We start from the raw sequence: 15,996 nt of genomic DNA, 5'->3' as shown, positions 1-15,996 counted from the left end.
ACTCAAACTGACGGTTCAATATAAGAGAATGAGCATCTGCAGTGTGAGTCATGCACAGCTGCCTGAGTAGAAGAATAAAAATATGAAGACTGAAATGAGCAGCATGAAACAGCTGTTTCCAGCACCCTGACACAACGGTACACTGTGACATCACTATTTTATTTCAGTATTCATTCCTCTGACAGCACACTGCCACCTGCCAGCTTGTTCACTCTTTACGACACAGTCATCTGCTTATCCTAAACGAGCCATTTGTAACTTTTGTCTCACTCTAATTAAAGAAAGGCGGAGAGAGGCTTTATCTACAAGTCCATCAAGTAACCTGTCACTGAAGCGCTAAGCTAATCTGCTCATGAGCCTGATAATCTGCGTAAACCATCTGCTTGCCAACCACAGGCAGGGCTGCTGTGTGGTTTAGACTCTATTAACTGAAAAGTCTGAACTTTTTATTTATAGGAAATGTTAGAAATCACACAGAACACATCGTTCTCCTTGAGTAATGCACTGGATCCACACCAGACTGCTTCTGTTGTGGGTTCTTTTCTCGCTTCATAAAATTCAGATTCGTTTTTTTGTGTGTTATCTAGATAAGAAATAGATATAAGTGCTGAAATGTTTATGCCTTTAAACAAGAATCACACTGTTCATGGGTGCAGAGCTCTGTGTTACTGATTTATCAATGCACATGTAAATACATCATGAACTGGGTAATTCCACATACAGTGTTGCCAAAACTATTCGTCTGCCTTCACAAGCATATGAACTTGAGTGTCGTCCCATTCTGAATCCACGGGGTTTAATATAACATCGTCCAACTCTTTGCAGGTATAACAGCTTAAACTCTTCTAGGGAGGCTTCCACAAAGGTTTTAATTGGGATGTCTGACCATTATTCAGAAGCACATCTGTGAGGTCAGACACTGATGCTGGCTCACAGTCTCAGCTCGAATTCATCTGCGTGTGTTCTGTTGGGTTCATGTCAGGAACCTGTTCAGACCAAACTTGCTCATCCATGTCATTCCCAAATTGTTCCCACAAAGTTGGAAATGTGACATTGCCCAAAGTGTCTCGGTATGCTGAAGCATCAGGAGTTCCTCTCACCGGATTTAAGGTTACAAGACCTGAAAATCAGCCCCGCACCACAAGCCCACTTCCACTTGGCACAATGCAGCCAGACAAGTACCACTACAAGAACTGTGATTTCAGGTCGTGGTGGATGACTTGCTGCGTACCAGGACAGATTCAAATGAAGGCTGATCAAATGTATGATCTGAGTTACAGATGATTACGGGCTGTTCCCTGAAATCCTTTTATTGTACTTTAATCTATCGACCTCCTGGAGCTGCCCTACTCGGCACAGATGTTCCTGTACACTATGCCGGCCACTTGGTTATGGCGTTCCATGTATGCCCTGCCTGCTAGCATCTTGCACCCTGCTGTTATGTGCTGGATTGCTTCAATCTCAACCTGAGATTGATTCAAGACTTATGTTATTATTGGGCACCAGCATATCAAAATGCTCCCTAACTGCTGATGTTTTTTGAGATTCTCCATGCAAGCTTCATGTGCTTAAAATCTCCGTGCAAGCTCGTGATGATCCTCAGAATCACCTCAGATCCAGTTCATGCCAAAAACTCATTCCCATGTGTTTGTGACAGCTTGAATCCCATAACGAGACAGTGATGTCATTTCAAGGAAACGGGGCCTTGTTTATCTTTTATCACGTGATAAAGATAAGACCAATAAGCAGCCTCGACATGGGCTTCATCTGGACACGCCCCTCAATAAACACAGGCCTCAGGGCTTTAACATTACTGCTCACCGCTTCACCTGCCTGCCCACCCTCCGGTGCCTTGACCCCGCCCCCCAACTTCCCACCGTGCAGACTCTCACCCTTCCTGGATGTCACCTTCATATACCAAGTAAGCAATCAGTTACATCTCAGCTGTGGATAGTTTTGGGATTTGTTTTGTGTGAAATAAATCTTTGTGAAAAACATGTTCTGTACTCTTTGTGTGTGTATGTGTGTGTGTGTGTGTGTGTGTGTGTGTGTGTGTGTGTGTGTGTGTGTGTGTGTTACAGTTGCTACACAGCCAACTGTAGCCGATTAGAGCCTGCGAGACTCAACTTTGCTAATTTGAATGAATAAATTGGACCTTTCCTGTGTGTGTCTGTGTGTGTTGATTGTGACTGCAATTACAAAGCTTGCTAGCATGTCTTAACACTTCACCCTGTGGTCTAAAATATGTTCACTTTAGAGCTAACATGACTGATGTCAGGAAAGAAAACAAAAACCCACCAATGGTGCGGCTTCAAAAAGTCCAGAAACAATGGGTGACCTTAAAATAATCACCCTGCTTACTGAGAGTCAAGTCAAAAAGGAAATGAAGCTACATAAAGTGTGTGAAGGATTTTCAGTGAGTGCAAACTGAAGGCTACAATATGCTGTAAGCCCTGCAGGGACGATCAGTCAGGATGAGCAGAAGCTTAGAGAATTAAGGAGCTATCTCTACCTCTCCCGTTTGGTCCTGTTTCTGTTGTAGAATAAAGGTCAGCTCAATTTAGCACATTAACTATTTATAAAACATTTTTATATCTGCTTCTCTACATGACTCCAAAACAAACGTTGCTACCAGCAGAGGATAACAGCCTTTGTCAAGATGCTATCAAACAGTTTCTAAGCTGCAGACTGACAGCTTGCATTATTTGGGAGGATAAAAGACGTAGGCCTACTTCATATGGGAACATTTGAGTCTTTCTGACAGGACAGGACGTTTTCTTAAAGAACAACAACAAACCTCACAGAATACTTCAACTTCACGTTATTAATTATTGAAAGACAAGCATATATTTGTTCACCTACCCAGAGGATGGTCTTTTCTCGTGGCTGCCACGCAGGACTCCTCAGACAGCCCACAGGTACAGGTGGGCGGGTCTTTGTGATGCTGATTGACAGCTGTCAACCTAGCGGCCAATAGCAATGAGAAGTGTATGGGCAGAAATCTGTGCCATCAGAAACTGAATTTGAATAAGTTCAATTTGAATTTGAATTGCTCAGATTGAATCTGAATTGTAACTGGAATAAATGCTTTTGAAAACTGAATTTGAATTAGTCTAATTTGAAATTGAATTTATATTTTGAAAATGAATTGATTTGCTTTGAAACTGCATTTTATCCTTTAAAAATTCAACTCTCGGATAATTTCAGTTTCACTTCTCACCATTCAGTTTCAGTTCTGCAATTCAATTTCAGTTCCAAAATTCAGTTTTTTGGAACTTACATCCGGTTCCGGTTCAAGAGCAGATTAAAAGAACTACGTTTTACTAGCGGACCGAAAGTGTTACTGACGGGAATCTACAGCGTCTTGAGCTGAATTAAGACTTCATAAGTCATTCGTCATGTCGAATGACCAGCGGATAAACTCTCAGGTTGGTAATAAATGTATTACATGTATAAGAACAAGCGTCATGTTAACAAATGATAGCCGTAAGGTAACTTTTATGCTTATTGTAGCTGCTAGCTAAAAACGCTAATTTAGCGTAGTTTGCCCTGAATTCAGCTTTGACAACAAATATGATCGACTGTTTCTAGTAGAATTCCAAAGTTGTCATCTTGTACCCTCTCAGAGTGCCCCTCTGTATGCTTGCAGAGACCCCTACAGTAGGGAAACATGCAAAACAGTGTCCAAACCTTTGTATTTTAGCTTTATTTATGTCTTACACAGCATCCCAACTCTTTAGCTAACTTAATAACTTTAGCTAAAGTGAATAGTTAGTCTAATTCATTAGTGCAGCATTACTGGATCACCTCTGTTTGAAGTGATATAATATGATATACAACTATCACTGTGTTTAACTACCATAATAATTCTTAGGGTACTGAGTGCATGCTTAATTAGATATATTTTTAAACATGCTGCTCCATTACTATGTTTGACAGGCTGAAGTTGTCGGGTCACCTCCTAAATCGACCATCTTTTACAGGTGTTTTGTGCCAGAAATGGAGTGTCCACTGAAGACTGAAGATACTGAATCTCTACGCCTTGCCATCCATCCCTCTTGTGCCTTCATCTAGACAAGAGACATTAACTTAACCACTCTCATATGCTCTGTACCTACATCACCTTCCCTGACAGTCGTAGCTTGGCTCATCTGAGGGTGAAATTATAAGAATGTGTTATTTTGCAAAGTGCTCTCTAGGGTTCCTAAATAAAATATGGCATTGAGGTCATTTCTTTTGAATTAATCCCTTCTTCTGAAATATAAGAACCTCTCCTGGTTTTAATGGCACTTTGGATTTCTTTACTTTCTGTTCCACTTCCAAACCCAAATAGATGCTGACAAGCTGACACAGTAACATGGAAGAGGGAAAGAAGTTGGAAAGGACTACTACAAATAAACCCAATGCCTAACAATGAAAAGTGTAAAATAAGAACAACAACAACAATAATAATAATAATAATAATAATAATAATAATAATAATAATAAAGATAAAAGATGAAGTAACAAGTTTTTAGTTTTTTCCAAATGATCATCCAGATGTCTGTGACATGTGATGACAAACACCATAATGGAAGGCCTTAGTCATCACATGCTTAAACTCATCATATATTTTTGCATATGCTGAACAGGCAGTCAGACATGCTGTAACTGTGGGGTAGAAAACAGCATGAACACCATACGGCAGGGGTCTCAAACTCCAGTCCTCGAGGGCATGGAAAAGTTGCATGACACCGGCCCTCGAGGACTGGAGTTTGAGCCCCCTGTCATACGGAATATGACAGGTGTGGTTGAACTGCATGAAGACTCTGAAGTTTCTCTTCTCTTCTGGCAGGACAGTAATGTGGCCTTGTCCTGTGAGCCACTGTAAGGATGTACTTAGAGTAGAACTGGACTGTCACCGGCCTCAGGCTCTTCACCCTTTTCAAAGACAAAGCAGTCATTTAGATAAAATATTAGATATTGTTTACCTGTAAATGCACAAAGTAAATTTAGAAATGTAATTATTGTCAAGAGTGAACAAGCACTGATAGTGTAATCTACAGCTGTGGCCAAACGTTTAGAGAATGAGAAGTGTTGTTTGCTTATTTACAAAGTTTGCTGTTTCAGTGATAGTTGTATATCACATTATATCACTTCAAACAGAGGTGATCCAGTAATGCTGCACTAATGAATTAGACTAACTATTCACTTTAGCTAAAGTTATTAAGTTAGCTAAAGAGTTGGGATGCTGTGTAAGACATAAATAAAGCTAAAACACAAAGGTTTGGACACTGTTTTGCATGTTTCCCTACTGTAGGGGTCTCTGCAAGCATACAGAGGGGGTACTCTGAGAGGGTCCAAGATGACAACTTTGGAATTCTACTAGAAACAGTCGATCATATTTGTTTGTCAAAGCTGAATCCAGGGCAAACTACGCTAAATTAGCGTTTTTAGCTAACAGCTACAATAAGCATAACAGTTACTGTACGGCTATCATTTGTTAACATGACGCTTGTTCTTATACATGTAATACATTTATTACCAACCTGAGAGTTTATCCGCTGGTCATTCGACATGACGAATGACTTCTGAAGTCTTAATTCAGCTCAAGACGCTGTAGATTCCCGTCAGTAACACTTTCGGTCCGCTAGTAAAACGTAGTTCTATTAATCTGCTCTTGAACCGGAACCGGATGTAAGTTCCAAAAAACTGAATTTTGGAACTGAAACTGAATGGTGAGAAGTGAAACTGAAATTAGTCGAGAGTTGAATTTTTAAAGGATAAAATGCAGTTTCAAAGCAAATCAATTCATTTTCAAAATATAAAATGCAATTTCAATTTAGTGATGATCATTTTCAAACCATAAATTCAATTTCAAATTAGACTAATTCAAATTCAGTTTTCAAAAGCATTTATTCAAGTTACAATTCAGATTCAATCTGAGCAATTCAAATTCAAATTGAACTTATTCAAATTCAGTTTCTGATGGCACAGATTTCTGCCCATAGAAGTGTTGCCACTCGTCCACCATGTTACAGTCAAACACCACTATGTTTGACTGTAAAACCATGAGATGCTATGTAAACAGGGTTACATTGGCACTTAGTGAAACTTACTCTTTTCTTTCTTTCCTTTGTCTGCAATTAGCCACTTATTGTACCTAAGAATGTGAATAATTTAATGACAATACAGAATCAATCATTCCCTCCAGTGAAATTATTTTGTGGTTGCTCAAATTTAAAATTTAAATTTTTCACAATAAATTTTTGAAAAAAAGTTTTGAAAGCAACACCTTGTTTGTGTCCAGCTTGACTGTCCAATAAGAAGTCTGTGTATACGATGGGAGACATGCATGATGATTCATTTGAATACTATTTGTCCTCGATCTGCTCAATTCCTTTATTTTGCTGATGTTGAGCTTAAGCCCACTCAGGTCAGTTTAAATGTATTTATATAGCACGATAACAGGTGATTTATATCTTAAAGATCCTACAATAATGATAATACACTCTACAAATGCTATCCAACATATTATGATAGTGTGACCATAGAAGGGAAAATGGGGGCATAGTCATCCTGAGAGGCAGTTTGAAATCATAATATATACGTCTGTAGATACGAAGGATGCAGCATGACCCAGATGCTTATCAGGACTTTCCTTCTGTGTCATTTCACTTTCTCACTTTTGCATTTTGCAGCGCTCTGCTCTCTGCTGCCAGCTTTGGTCAGAACTCCTCTTTCCTCCCCGGCCTCTACTGAAAGGCACGATTAGATGACGCTTGCTGGCTTCCCCTGACACCACACCCTGACCCTGCTGCTCCACCCTGCACCACCAACCCCTCCACAATGTAAACAAATTATCTTTGAACCTGACAAAAACGAAATTTATAGTTTTTGCCAGAAATTCTACCCAATTTCTGGAAATCGGGTAAAAGAGGATGAACTCTGTCCATTGATGGAGTTTTGACTGAGAGAGTTACTGAACTCCGTTTTTTGGGGGTAGTATTGGATGATAATTAAAATGGAAATCTCATATTGAACATGTTAGAAAAAAGATGGTTAAAAATATTTATATTCTGGGTAATGTCAGAGATATACTAGATTATAAGGCAATGCGTATTTTATATTTCTCACTAATTTTCCCCTATCTCAGTTATTGTGCTGAGGTGTGGGGGAATACATATGCGACTAAAATAAATCCTCTATACTTGTTACAGAAGAAAGTGGTACGAATGGTACATAATAGTAAATATAGAGAACAAACAAATAATCTGTTTATAAAATCAAAATTGTTGAAATTTGAAGACTTAGTGAAATTACAGACATTATTATTCATGTGCAAGGCAAGAAATAACACATTACGTCTTAAGTTACAAAGTTTGTTTGTATTGTGTTCAGGAAGTGGGGACAGTAGAAGGAAGTTTGACTTTAAGCATCAGTTTGCAAGGACCACACAAAGGCCAATGTGTCCAACAGTCAAAGGTCTAAGAATCTGGAATTCAAGATAATCTCAAGAGTTGTACAAACATGCACCGTTTTAAAAGTGTTACATACTTAAAAGGATAAATCAATATGAAGAACATGAAAGTAATTAGGGCTAAATGTGGAAGGAAATTTTTCATTGCCATGTAGTAGTGCTGTATATTGTGATTATACTGATGTGTTAGGTTTGCATTGTGCCATAAAGATACATGTTAGAGGGTTTTTTGGGTTGTTGGCGCCCTCTTGTAAGAATAATTAGATTGCCGATAGGGGCCAGGTGCTAACAAGAATTTATTCTTCTTCCTGCTCTTTTTCACCCATGGGTGCGGTGTCATATTAATGGGAAGGAGGATCTGTGCGTAGGAATATGAAACATTGTTGAACCATGTGTGAAATAAATAAATAAATGAAATATAATTGCCATTCACTCGCTGGGCCCACGTCCTCATTTTAGGTTTGACAGCGTTTTAGTAGGTAAAGGTGAAGCTTGGACATGAATTGAGCTGCGGTTTGGGGAAGGCTTTGAGGACTGGCGACGGCTCCCGGGCCTGGCAGATCCCCATGTACTAAATAGAAGTGAAGCAGTTAAAGAATTGAAAAGGGGAGGGAGGAACAAGAAGGAACAGCTTGCAGAACTGGGGGAACATATATAGATGAGAACCGGGAGGAGTGTGTTTGGAGGCGTGGTCCTGCCTTAATACTTATACTTAAGCTCGAATAATTTTTCAGTTTTCAAACACACATGACAGCAGTGCAGGTTACAGGTTTGACATTTTGCAATCGTGTACAAATATTTTTGTATATACTGTAAACAACTACAGCAGACCTGATGACAGTTTACTGCTTTTCAGCATACTTTTATTTACACACGGTTGCTGTTACAAAGACACAGCTGCAGCTCTCCCACTGCCAGCTCAACATATCAACGATATGATAGGACCCCGTTCAGTGTTTTAACCCGGCGAGGTGTGATTGCAGATGCCCTGCAGGTGCGTTTGCCTACCCTGCAGCAGCACCGCGGGCCACACCCTGCCACATACACCCTCCCTGTTGTCTAAGTGCAACAAACATGGAAGGATGCTAAAGTTTTGTTTTTTTTAATGGCCCATCCCAGTTATTTGTAAAACTACTGCTGTTATCTAAGCTGCTGTTCTGTCTGGTGATCATCTCTGGGTTTCAGCATCGATATCTGCATCTGACATTTGTAAACTTTTTGAGGCAGGTGTCAGACTCACATACAAGGTATCATTTTCCCTCATGCAGAATCTAAGAACATTTCACCATAATAGCTTTTGCTGCTTACAGCCACTGGGTAAAAACAGGACTTTACAAAAGTCACTCCAGGACGGACATTTTTCTAAACTCGAACTGATCAGAAGGTCTCAGGATCAGGCAAAAATCCTGAACCAACTCAGAAGGACGTCTGATCACCACCCTCTGGTAATATGAACTAAAGGGGATACATACAGACACAGAAGCTGCTGAGGCGTTACTGTGAGAAGAAAATCACACGTCAAAGGCTTGTTTTCGAGTTACTAAAGGCTCTACAGGTCCTCTGTAGTTACTTCAGTGTGCAGCAGATGGGAGTCATGTATCATCTAAGCAATCAACAGATATCAGAAAATACCTTTAGAAGATGATAAATTGGGTGGATACACATAAATCTGCTTGCCTGTTATCTTTGTTTCACTGAGTAGATCGGCTCAAACTTAGATAAAGGAAAAGTAGTCGGATTACTGACAGCTGTAGCTCAGGAGGTACAGCAGGTCACCTACTGATCAGAAGGTTGGTGGTTCGATCCCTGGCTCCTCCAGTCTGCATGTCAAGTATCCTTGGGTAAGATACTAACCCCAAGTTGCTCTCCAACGCATCCATCGGAGTGTGAATGTAGTTAGTACAGAGAAAGTGCTTGTGAGAATGGGTTTGATTGGGTGAATGCGGCGTGTTGTATAGAACGCTTTGGGTTAGAAAAGCGCTACATAAGAATCAGTCCATTTACCATCTGTGTACATTATCATCACCGGTAACTGAAACATGTGAAAGCAACATGCATATTTATTCTCTTTATTATATAGTTTTGGCACAAATAACATTTACAAGTAATATTACATTTGCAGTATTACAACATGGATATATAATTAAATCAAACATATACATTTCTTATATATTTTGTTTTGTACACCCACAGTGGATGTGCTTGGTGTGAGGTCTCGCAGCAAGCTATCAAATACGGTGCATTTCTCGGCTTTTAAAAGAACCCTATACATCGCCAGGTGTTTCATCAGATTCGAGGTGTTACCTCCTTTGACAGTATCACAGTATCAGCTTAAAGCACTTGTTGCTGCTGAGTTTGCATCTTTTGCTGTGAAGTACAGCCAGACTTTGATTGGTTCACCTTGGGCATTTTTAATCTGTAGCTCTGCTCTAAAAGAACCTACGTACCTGGGCCCGCCTACTATCCTCGGAAACGTAAAATGATTGGCTAGAATCCAAAGTGTATGACATCTCAGGAAAAAAAAGCACCGAAATAAAGCACCAAAATGTGCGCTGCTTTTCGGTCCAGTTACTACCGTTTATGTCAGAACTGGTACCATAATGGCACCAGATACCGGTACCCATCCCTAGTTATTATTAACCTCTATCTCTCTTCCACAGCATGTCTTTATCCTGTCTTCCTTCTCTCACCCCAACCGGTCGCAGCAGATGGCCCCGCCCCTCCCTGAGCCTGGTTCTGCTGGAAGTTTCTTCCTGTTAAAAGGGAGTTTTTCATTCCCACTGATGCCAAGTGCTTGGTCAAGGGGGTCATTTGATTGTTGGGATTTCTCTCTATTATTGTGGCAACTGTTGTGATTTGGTGCTATATAAATAAAATGGAAAACTGAAATGAACTGAATTCAGATTTCCAAAGACTCCTACATAACACAGACAATATTGTGGAAACCATGACAACCAATGATCTTGTCTTAAACTAGTTATTATTTATCCCTTTATCCCTCTTTATAACCTCATATATCAGATATCATGCAATCTTACTGACTTATATATGACATTAACACGTGTTACATGTATTCACATCAAATTTACATTGAATACACATATCAAATACTTTTACCCATAAAGAAAACAAATCATATATTAATTAAAATGGCTGCTACAATATCCACAGTGACATTTCTTAAGTTGACAGTACATTTACAGTAAACATTTTATTAAACTGTGCGTGCCACATTTGACCCTGGGAGAACAACACTACAGTGCAAAATAAAAGTGGCAATGATAGATTAATTCTTAAATGACAGAAAATGTTGCTGATGTAATGAGACGCAAATGAGACTGATGTAAAAAACAAAGGTCCATGAACTACACAGAATTGGTGACGTCAATCTCCCCCGTGATGTGGTTGGGTGAGGGGGTGGTCCTTCATAGTCATGTGACTTCTGTGATGGACCCTGGGCTCTACAGAAACAGTAAAGAAAAGCAACAATTCAGTCAGGGCTACTATAGCCACAAGAAGATTGTGTTTTGATACACAGGTGGGTTGTAAAGTCAACAATTGTGAGCAATTGGATAGCAGCTGATCTTGACTTTGTGGCCTGCCTATACTAATATTACTAATAATAGTAATAATACATTTTATTTAAAAGCACCTTTCAAGACACCCAAAGACACTTAACAATAAAATAAAACACAGTAGGACAATGACAAAACAAAGAACAGTACAAAACAAGATCAAATGGACAATAAGTTCACAGTGAATATATGCAGACTTGAACAGATTTAAACTTGGGGATAGAAGAAGAAGATCGAAGTGAGCGGGCAGAAGAGGTAGTACTTAACAGCAAGGTTATGAGGGGCCTTGAAGGTGAGCAGAAGAAGCTTGTACACTATTTGGAACTTCACAGGGAGCCAGTGAAGTTCCTGGAGAACAGGGGTGATGTGCTGGTAGGAGGGGTTCTGGTAATAATGCGGGCAACGGAGTTTTGAACCAGTTGAAGCTTGGATGAATTTTGGGGGGAAACTACGTAAGAGATGTTACAGTAGTCAAGGCGGGAGATAATGAGACTATGAACAAGAATGGATGCAGACTGGGTGGAAAGAGAAGGACGAAATAGGTTAATGCTGCATAGATGGAAATAGGATATCACTGATGTGAGATTTAAAGGATAGTGAACTGTCTGGGATGACACCAAGGCTCTTAACCTGAGGTGAAGGGAAAACTGTGGAGTTATTGATAGTGAGAGTGAAATGGTTCGCCTTCAGTAGGTTGGATTTAGTGCCAGTAAGGAGGATTTCAGTTTTATCCTCATTGAGCTTAAGCTGAACCAGGATTTTAATTGGGATAAGCATTCTGTAAGAGAAGAAGGTGGGAGGGAGGAATCAGGCCTGCAGGAGAGATATAACTGAGTGTCATCAGCAAAACAGTGAGAGTGAAGATCAAATTTATGGAAAATGGTACCAAGAGGGAGGATGTATGTTATGAAGAGAAGATGGCCTAAGACTGAACTATGGGGTACACCAGAGGTGACTGGGAATAGAGTGGAATGAGTAACTTTAAGAAAAGCAGTTTCTGTACTGTGACATGAGCGAAAGCCAGTTTGAAACCTCTCGTAGATGTTATTATTAACCAGGTGTGAATGAAGTTGAGCTCCGACTATTCTTTCAAGTATTTTAGAGATGAAGGGTAGATTAGAAATTGGACGGAGGTTGTTAAAGTTGTTAGGATCCAAGGAAGGTTTTTTCAGTATAGGAGTGACTGAAGCCATCTTGAATAAGGAGGGAACGATACCGGTGGTGAGTAATGAGTGAATGATAGCAGAGATGAGTGGGAGTAAGGAAGAGAGGCAGGATATCACAAGCCCTGTAGGTATAGGGTCAAGATAACATGATGGCTTTGATTTACATATAAACTCAGATATATGATGAAGATGAAAAGTGGAAAACGGCTCAAAATAGAGAAAAGGTTCTGGAGAGGGGAAAAACAGAATCGAGGAGTTACAGGTTTCAGAAGAATAGAAGTGTGGGGGTAAAGCATCAGAGGGTTTAAGAAGTTTGTCAAGAAGTGAAAACAGAATCCTGTTGTTACCCTCATAAGAACTGATAATACCAGAGTAGAAGCTTTGTTTGGCCTGGTTGATGGAGTCTTTATACTGGAGTACATGGCATGTATAGATTTCTTCATCAACAGTTAAACCAGATTTCTTATATCTCTAGCTGCACAGCTTTGGCCTTCAGAGCTCGGAGGTCAAAGGTAAACCAGGGAGCAGAAGAAGCGAAGGAAACAGAGTGAGTTTTTACAGGAGCCAGAGAATCAAGGACAATGACTAAACAATTATTAAAATATAACACCAAATCATCAGGAGTAGAATAGAAGTCTGGAATCTGAATATTATCCAAACTGGCAGTGAGAATGTGCATATCAATGTTCTTGATGTTGTGGAGTGAGATGAGATAGGTTGGCTTGGTTAAAGAGCAGCAGAGAGGGAGGTTAAATTAAAGGAGGAAGTGGTCAGTTATGGGAAGCAGAAAGATTAGAGGGAGTAAGACCAGAACAGCAGATCAAGTCCAAGGTGTCTCCTTTGGAGTGAGTGGGAAAGTCAATAAACTGAATTCGAAGTCCTCAAGACAGGAGGAAAAGTCTCTGGTGAGCAGAAGGTTATTATTATTTATATGGGGCGATCGTGGCTCAAGAGTTGGGAGTTCACCTTGTAATCGGGAGGTTGCCGGTTCGAGCCCCGGCTTGGACAGTCTCGGTCGTTGTGTCCTTGGGCGAGACACTTCACCCGTTGCCTACTGGTGGTAGTCAGAGGGCCCGGTGGCGCCAGTGTCCGGCAGCCTCGCCTCTGGCCCCAGGGTGGCTGTGGCTACAATGTAGCTGCCATCACCAGTGTGTGAATGGGTGGATGACTGGATATGTAAAGCGCTTTGGGGTCCTTAGGGACTAGTAAAGCGCTATATAAATACAGGCCATTTACCATATGAATGTTGAAATCTCCCATCAAACTAAAATGTGGGGAGACAGATGAAAGGTGGGTAAGTAAGTTAGCAAAACCACTGAGGAAAACAGAATTAGGCTTGGGGGGCGGAGCGACAAGCAGGTAAGCTAATGCTACACTAATACTATCTGGAGTCAACTGAATCTTACAATTTACTTCAGTTCATCAAGTCAGACACAGGCTCTATCATTGAGAGGAGGCACGTAAAGGCAGACTCTAAAGGCTCAGGAGGTGGTGGATTGGCCGGAGCCAACCACATGCAAACAGCTGAAAATCTTCTTGGGGTTTGCAAACTTGTATCGTTGGTCAAGAACATTAGTGAGAGTCTCACTTCCCTCAAGGTCCCATTCCACTCCAAAGCACAGCAAGTGTTTGACTGTGTGAAGTGACTGTTTGCATCTGTGCCAGTTCTCATCCAGTCTGACAAATCCAAACAATTCATTGTGGAAGTTAATGCCATGGACTCTGGGGTAGGAGCAGGGTGCCACCAGGGATATGGGACCCGTGGCAAAAGCAAAAGCAAAATAAAAAAAACCCCAATGACTTTGGGCCCCAACGCATGCCAATCCTAAAAATATAACACTGTGCAGACATGGATCAATGTTATTTAGTTTTTAATATTGATTGGTATCTTCACATCAAACACAATATATCCATTAACGTTTTGAATGGAATTGTGGAATGTAAAAAATTTTTTTTAAGGTTACAGATTTTTATTTATAATACTCTGTTTGCATTGACAACATAATAATATTTTAGTATTTTAAGTAAGCATTAGCAAAGATAAATTAAATAATCCTTTGGCTGTCAATTTTCAGGCAAAGTGTAGCCGACTGATATATATCTCTGTCATGAGATATTGTGGATCTCAAATCAGTTTCACTTAAAGCTCTCGCACACTCCAAAATATTTGCAGAGCAAAGCACACTTCTCCAATATAATAATCCAACATAATGATAATGTATTATTACCAAATAAATAGTGCAGAATAAAAATTAATTTAACCATGGGGCCTTTTTGACATAAAAGAACTCACCCCATTCTTTTGATATCAGTGGACTTTGTTCATTGTCTGAAGTGTGGGTATGGGGAGATGGGAGTGGGACAGCTAGCCTGAGCCTTGACTGGTTTGGCCAGACACCATGTCGACAGACGCAGGAAAAAGTGATTTAGTATAAATATGTACAAAGGGTTTGCCTGCATTGATTAAATATTGACTAAAATATAGAAAATATGAAACATGACGCTGGATGCTCCCTCCTGGAGTCCATCCGGCCCCCCAGCTGTATTGTTGGCATAGTGACCTGAGGCATTTTGGGACTGGACAGACCAGCAGACTGACTGTGATAATGGGGGAGGACCACTCAAAAGACTTTATGTTCCTACAGCAGCAAGATTCCAGGTAATCCACTGTGCACACACAGCAAATTTAACTTCACCCAGGACAGAATCTCCTTTCTCCACAGGATGTTCTGGTGGCTTCACTACAGGGTAGGCCATTTATATGAATACACCGTAATAACATGGGAATGGTTGGTGATATTATTAAAGTCCTGTTTGTGGCACATTAGTATATGTGAGGGGGCAAACTCCTCAAGATGGGTGGTGACCATGGTGGCCATTTAGAAGTCGGCCATCTTGGATACAACTTTTGTTTTTTCAATAGGAAGAGGGCCATGTGACACATCAAACTTATTGGTAATGTCACAAGAAAAACAATGGTGTGCTTGGTTTCAACGTAACTTTATTCTTTTATCTCTGTGCTCCTAGCGCAGGTTTTGTAGTGCATGACACAAGCCAACATTTGTTTGAATATTCACATTTGTTTATGTTAAGTACCTTCCTACCTGCCTTTATCTGTACCCTTAACAAGTCTGACAGTAAATCTTGCCCTAATGATTCCGGGTAAGTCTCAATTTCTTTCCATGGTGTTTTTATCGCTCGCTCTAAAAGCAATGAAGCCACCATAGAGTTGTATGTTAACCAGAGATGGGCAGCAGATTTATCAGTCAGCTTAAACCTAAACTTCTGGTCTCAGGTATGCTTAAAAACCTTTAAATTGATTAAAAATCCCAGTCTGCAATTAATACAGTACAAAATACTACATAGAGTGCACTATACAGGTCATCGGATGTTCAAGATGGGCTTTACATCTTCCAACAACTGCTCACACTGTCAAGACAATACACCAGACAATTACATCCACGCTCTTTGGTTCTGTCCACCAGTGCAGAAGTTTTGGCGCGAGATATGTGAAGACTTATCAAAGTGTCTGAAATGTAAAATTCCAACCTCCCCTTTAGTATGCTTGTTGGGAAAATTGGATGAGGTCACTACAGAAACTAATACAGTCCACATGGTTTTTACTGCCCTATGCATCGCCAAGAAAACAGTCCTCATGAACTGGAAAAATAAAAATAATCTTAATTCTAGCCAATATAGAAACCTTCTAATAGATCACATTAGTCTCGATATAGCCTCTGCCACCACATTAGATCAATCCCTCTGGGCTCCTTTGATCGGCTCCATCACCTAGTGG

General features: G+C 40.3%; 1 protein-coding gene and 1 long non-coding RNA gene across 3 annotated transcripts in view; one reads left to right on the top strand and one right to left on the bottom strand.

Annotated features, from left to right (window-relative positions):
* The first annotated feature begins 3,333 nt into the window (after nucleotides 1–3,333).
* LOC146688531 (uncharacterized) lies at nucleotides 3,334–4,230 on the top strand. Its single transcript, XR_014916515.1, has 2 exons — nucleotides 3,334–3,428; nucleotides 3,984–4,230. It is a non-coding gene; the product is annotated as an uncharacterized LOC146688531 (long non-coding RNA).
* Nucleotides 4,231–9,512: 5,282 nt separating this feature from the next.
* Nucleotides 9,513–15,996, bottom strand: part of LOC146688530 (phospholipid phosphatase-related protein type 5-like) — a 28,781-nt gene continuing 22,297 nt past the window's right edge. For both annotated transcript variants that reach the window (XM_085438743.1, XM_085438742.1), the window contains one exon: nucleotides 9,513–10,920. In XM_085438743.1, coding sequence (XP_085294869.1) covers nucleotides 10,891–10,920 — 30 coding nt within the window. In that variant the 3' untranslated portion in view covers nucleotides 9,513–10,890. The remainder of the gene's footprint in view (nucleotides 10,921–15,996) is intronic.

Source organism: Copadichromis virginalis, linkage group LG18 (genome assembly GCF_057382275.1).
Source record: "Copadichromis virginalis isolate Kocher_CV1m ecotype Utaka linkage group LG18, C_Virginalis_male_GT1.1, whole genome shotgun sequence".
Taxonomy (NCBI): Eukaryota; Metazoa; Chordata; class Actinopteri; order Cichliformes; family Cichlidae; genus Copadichromis; species Copadichromis virginalis.
This window is presented reverse-complemented; position numbering and strand designations above follow the sequence as displayed.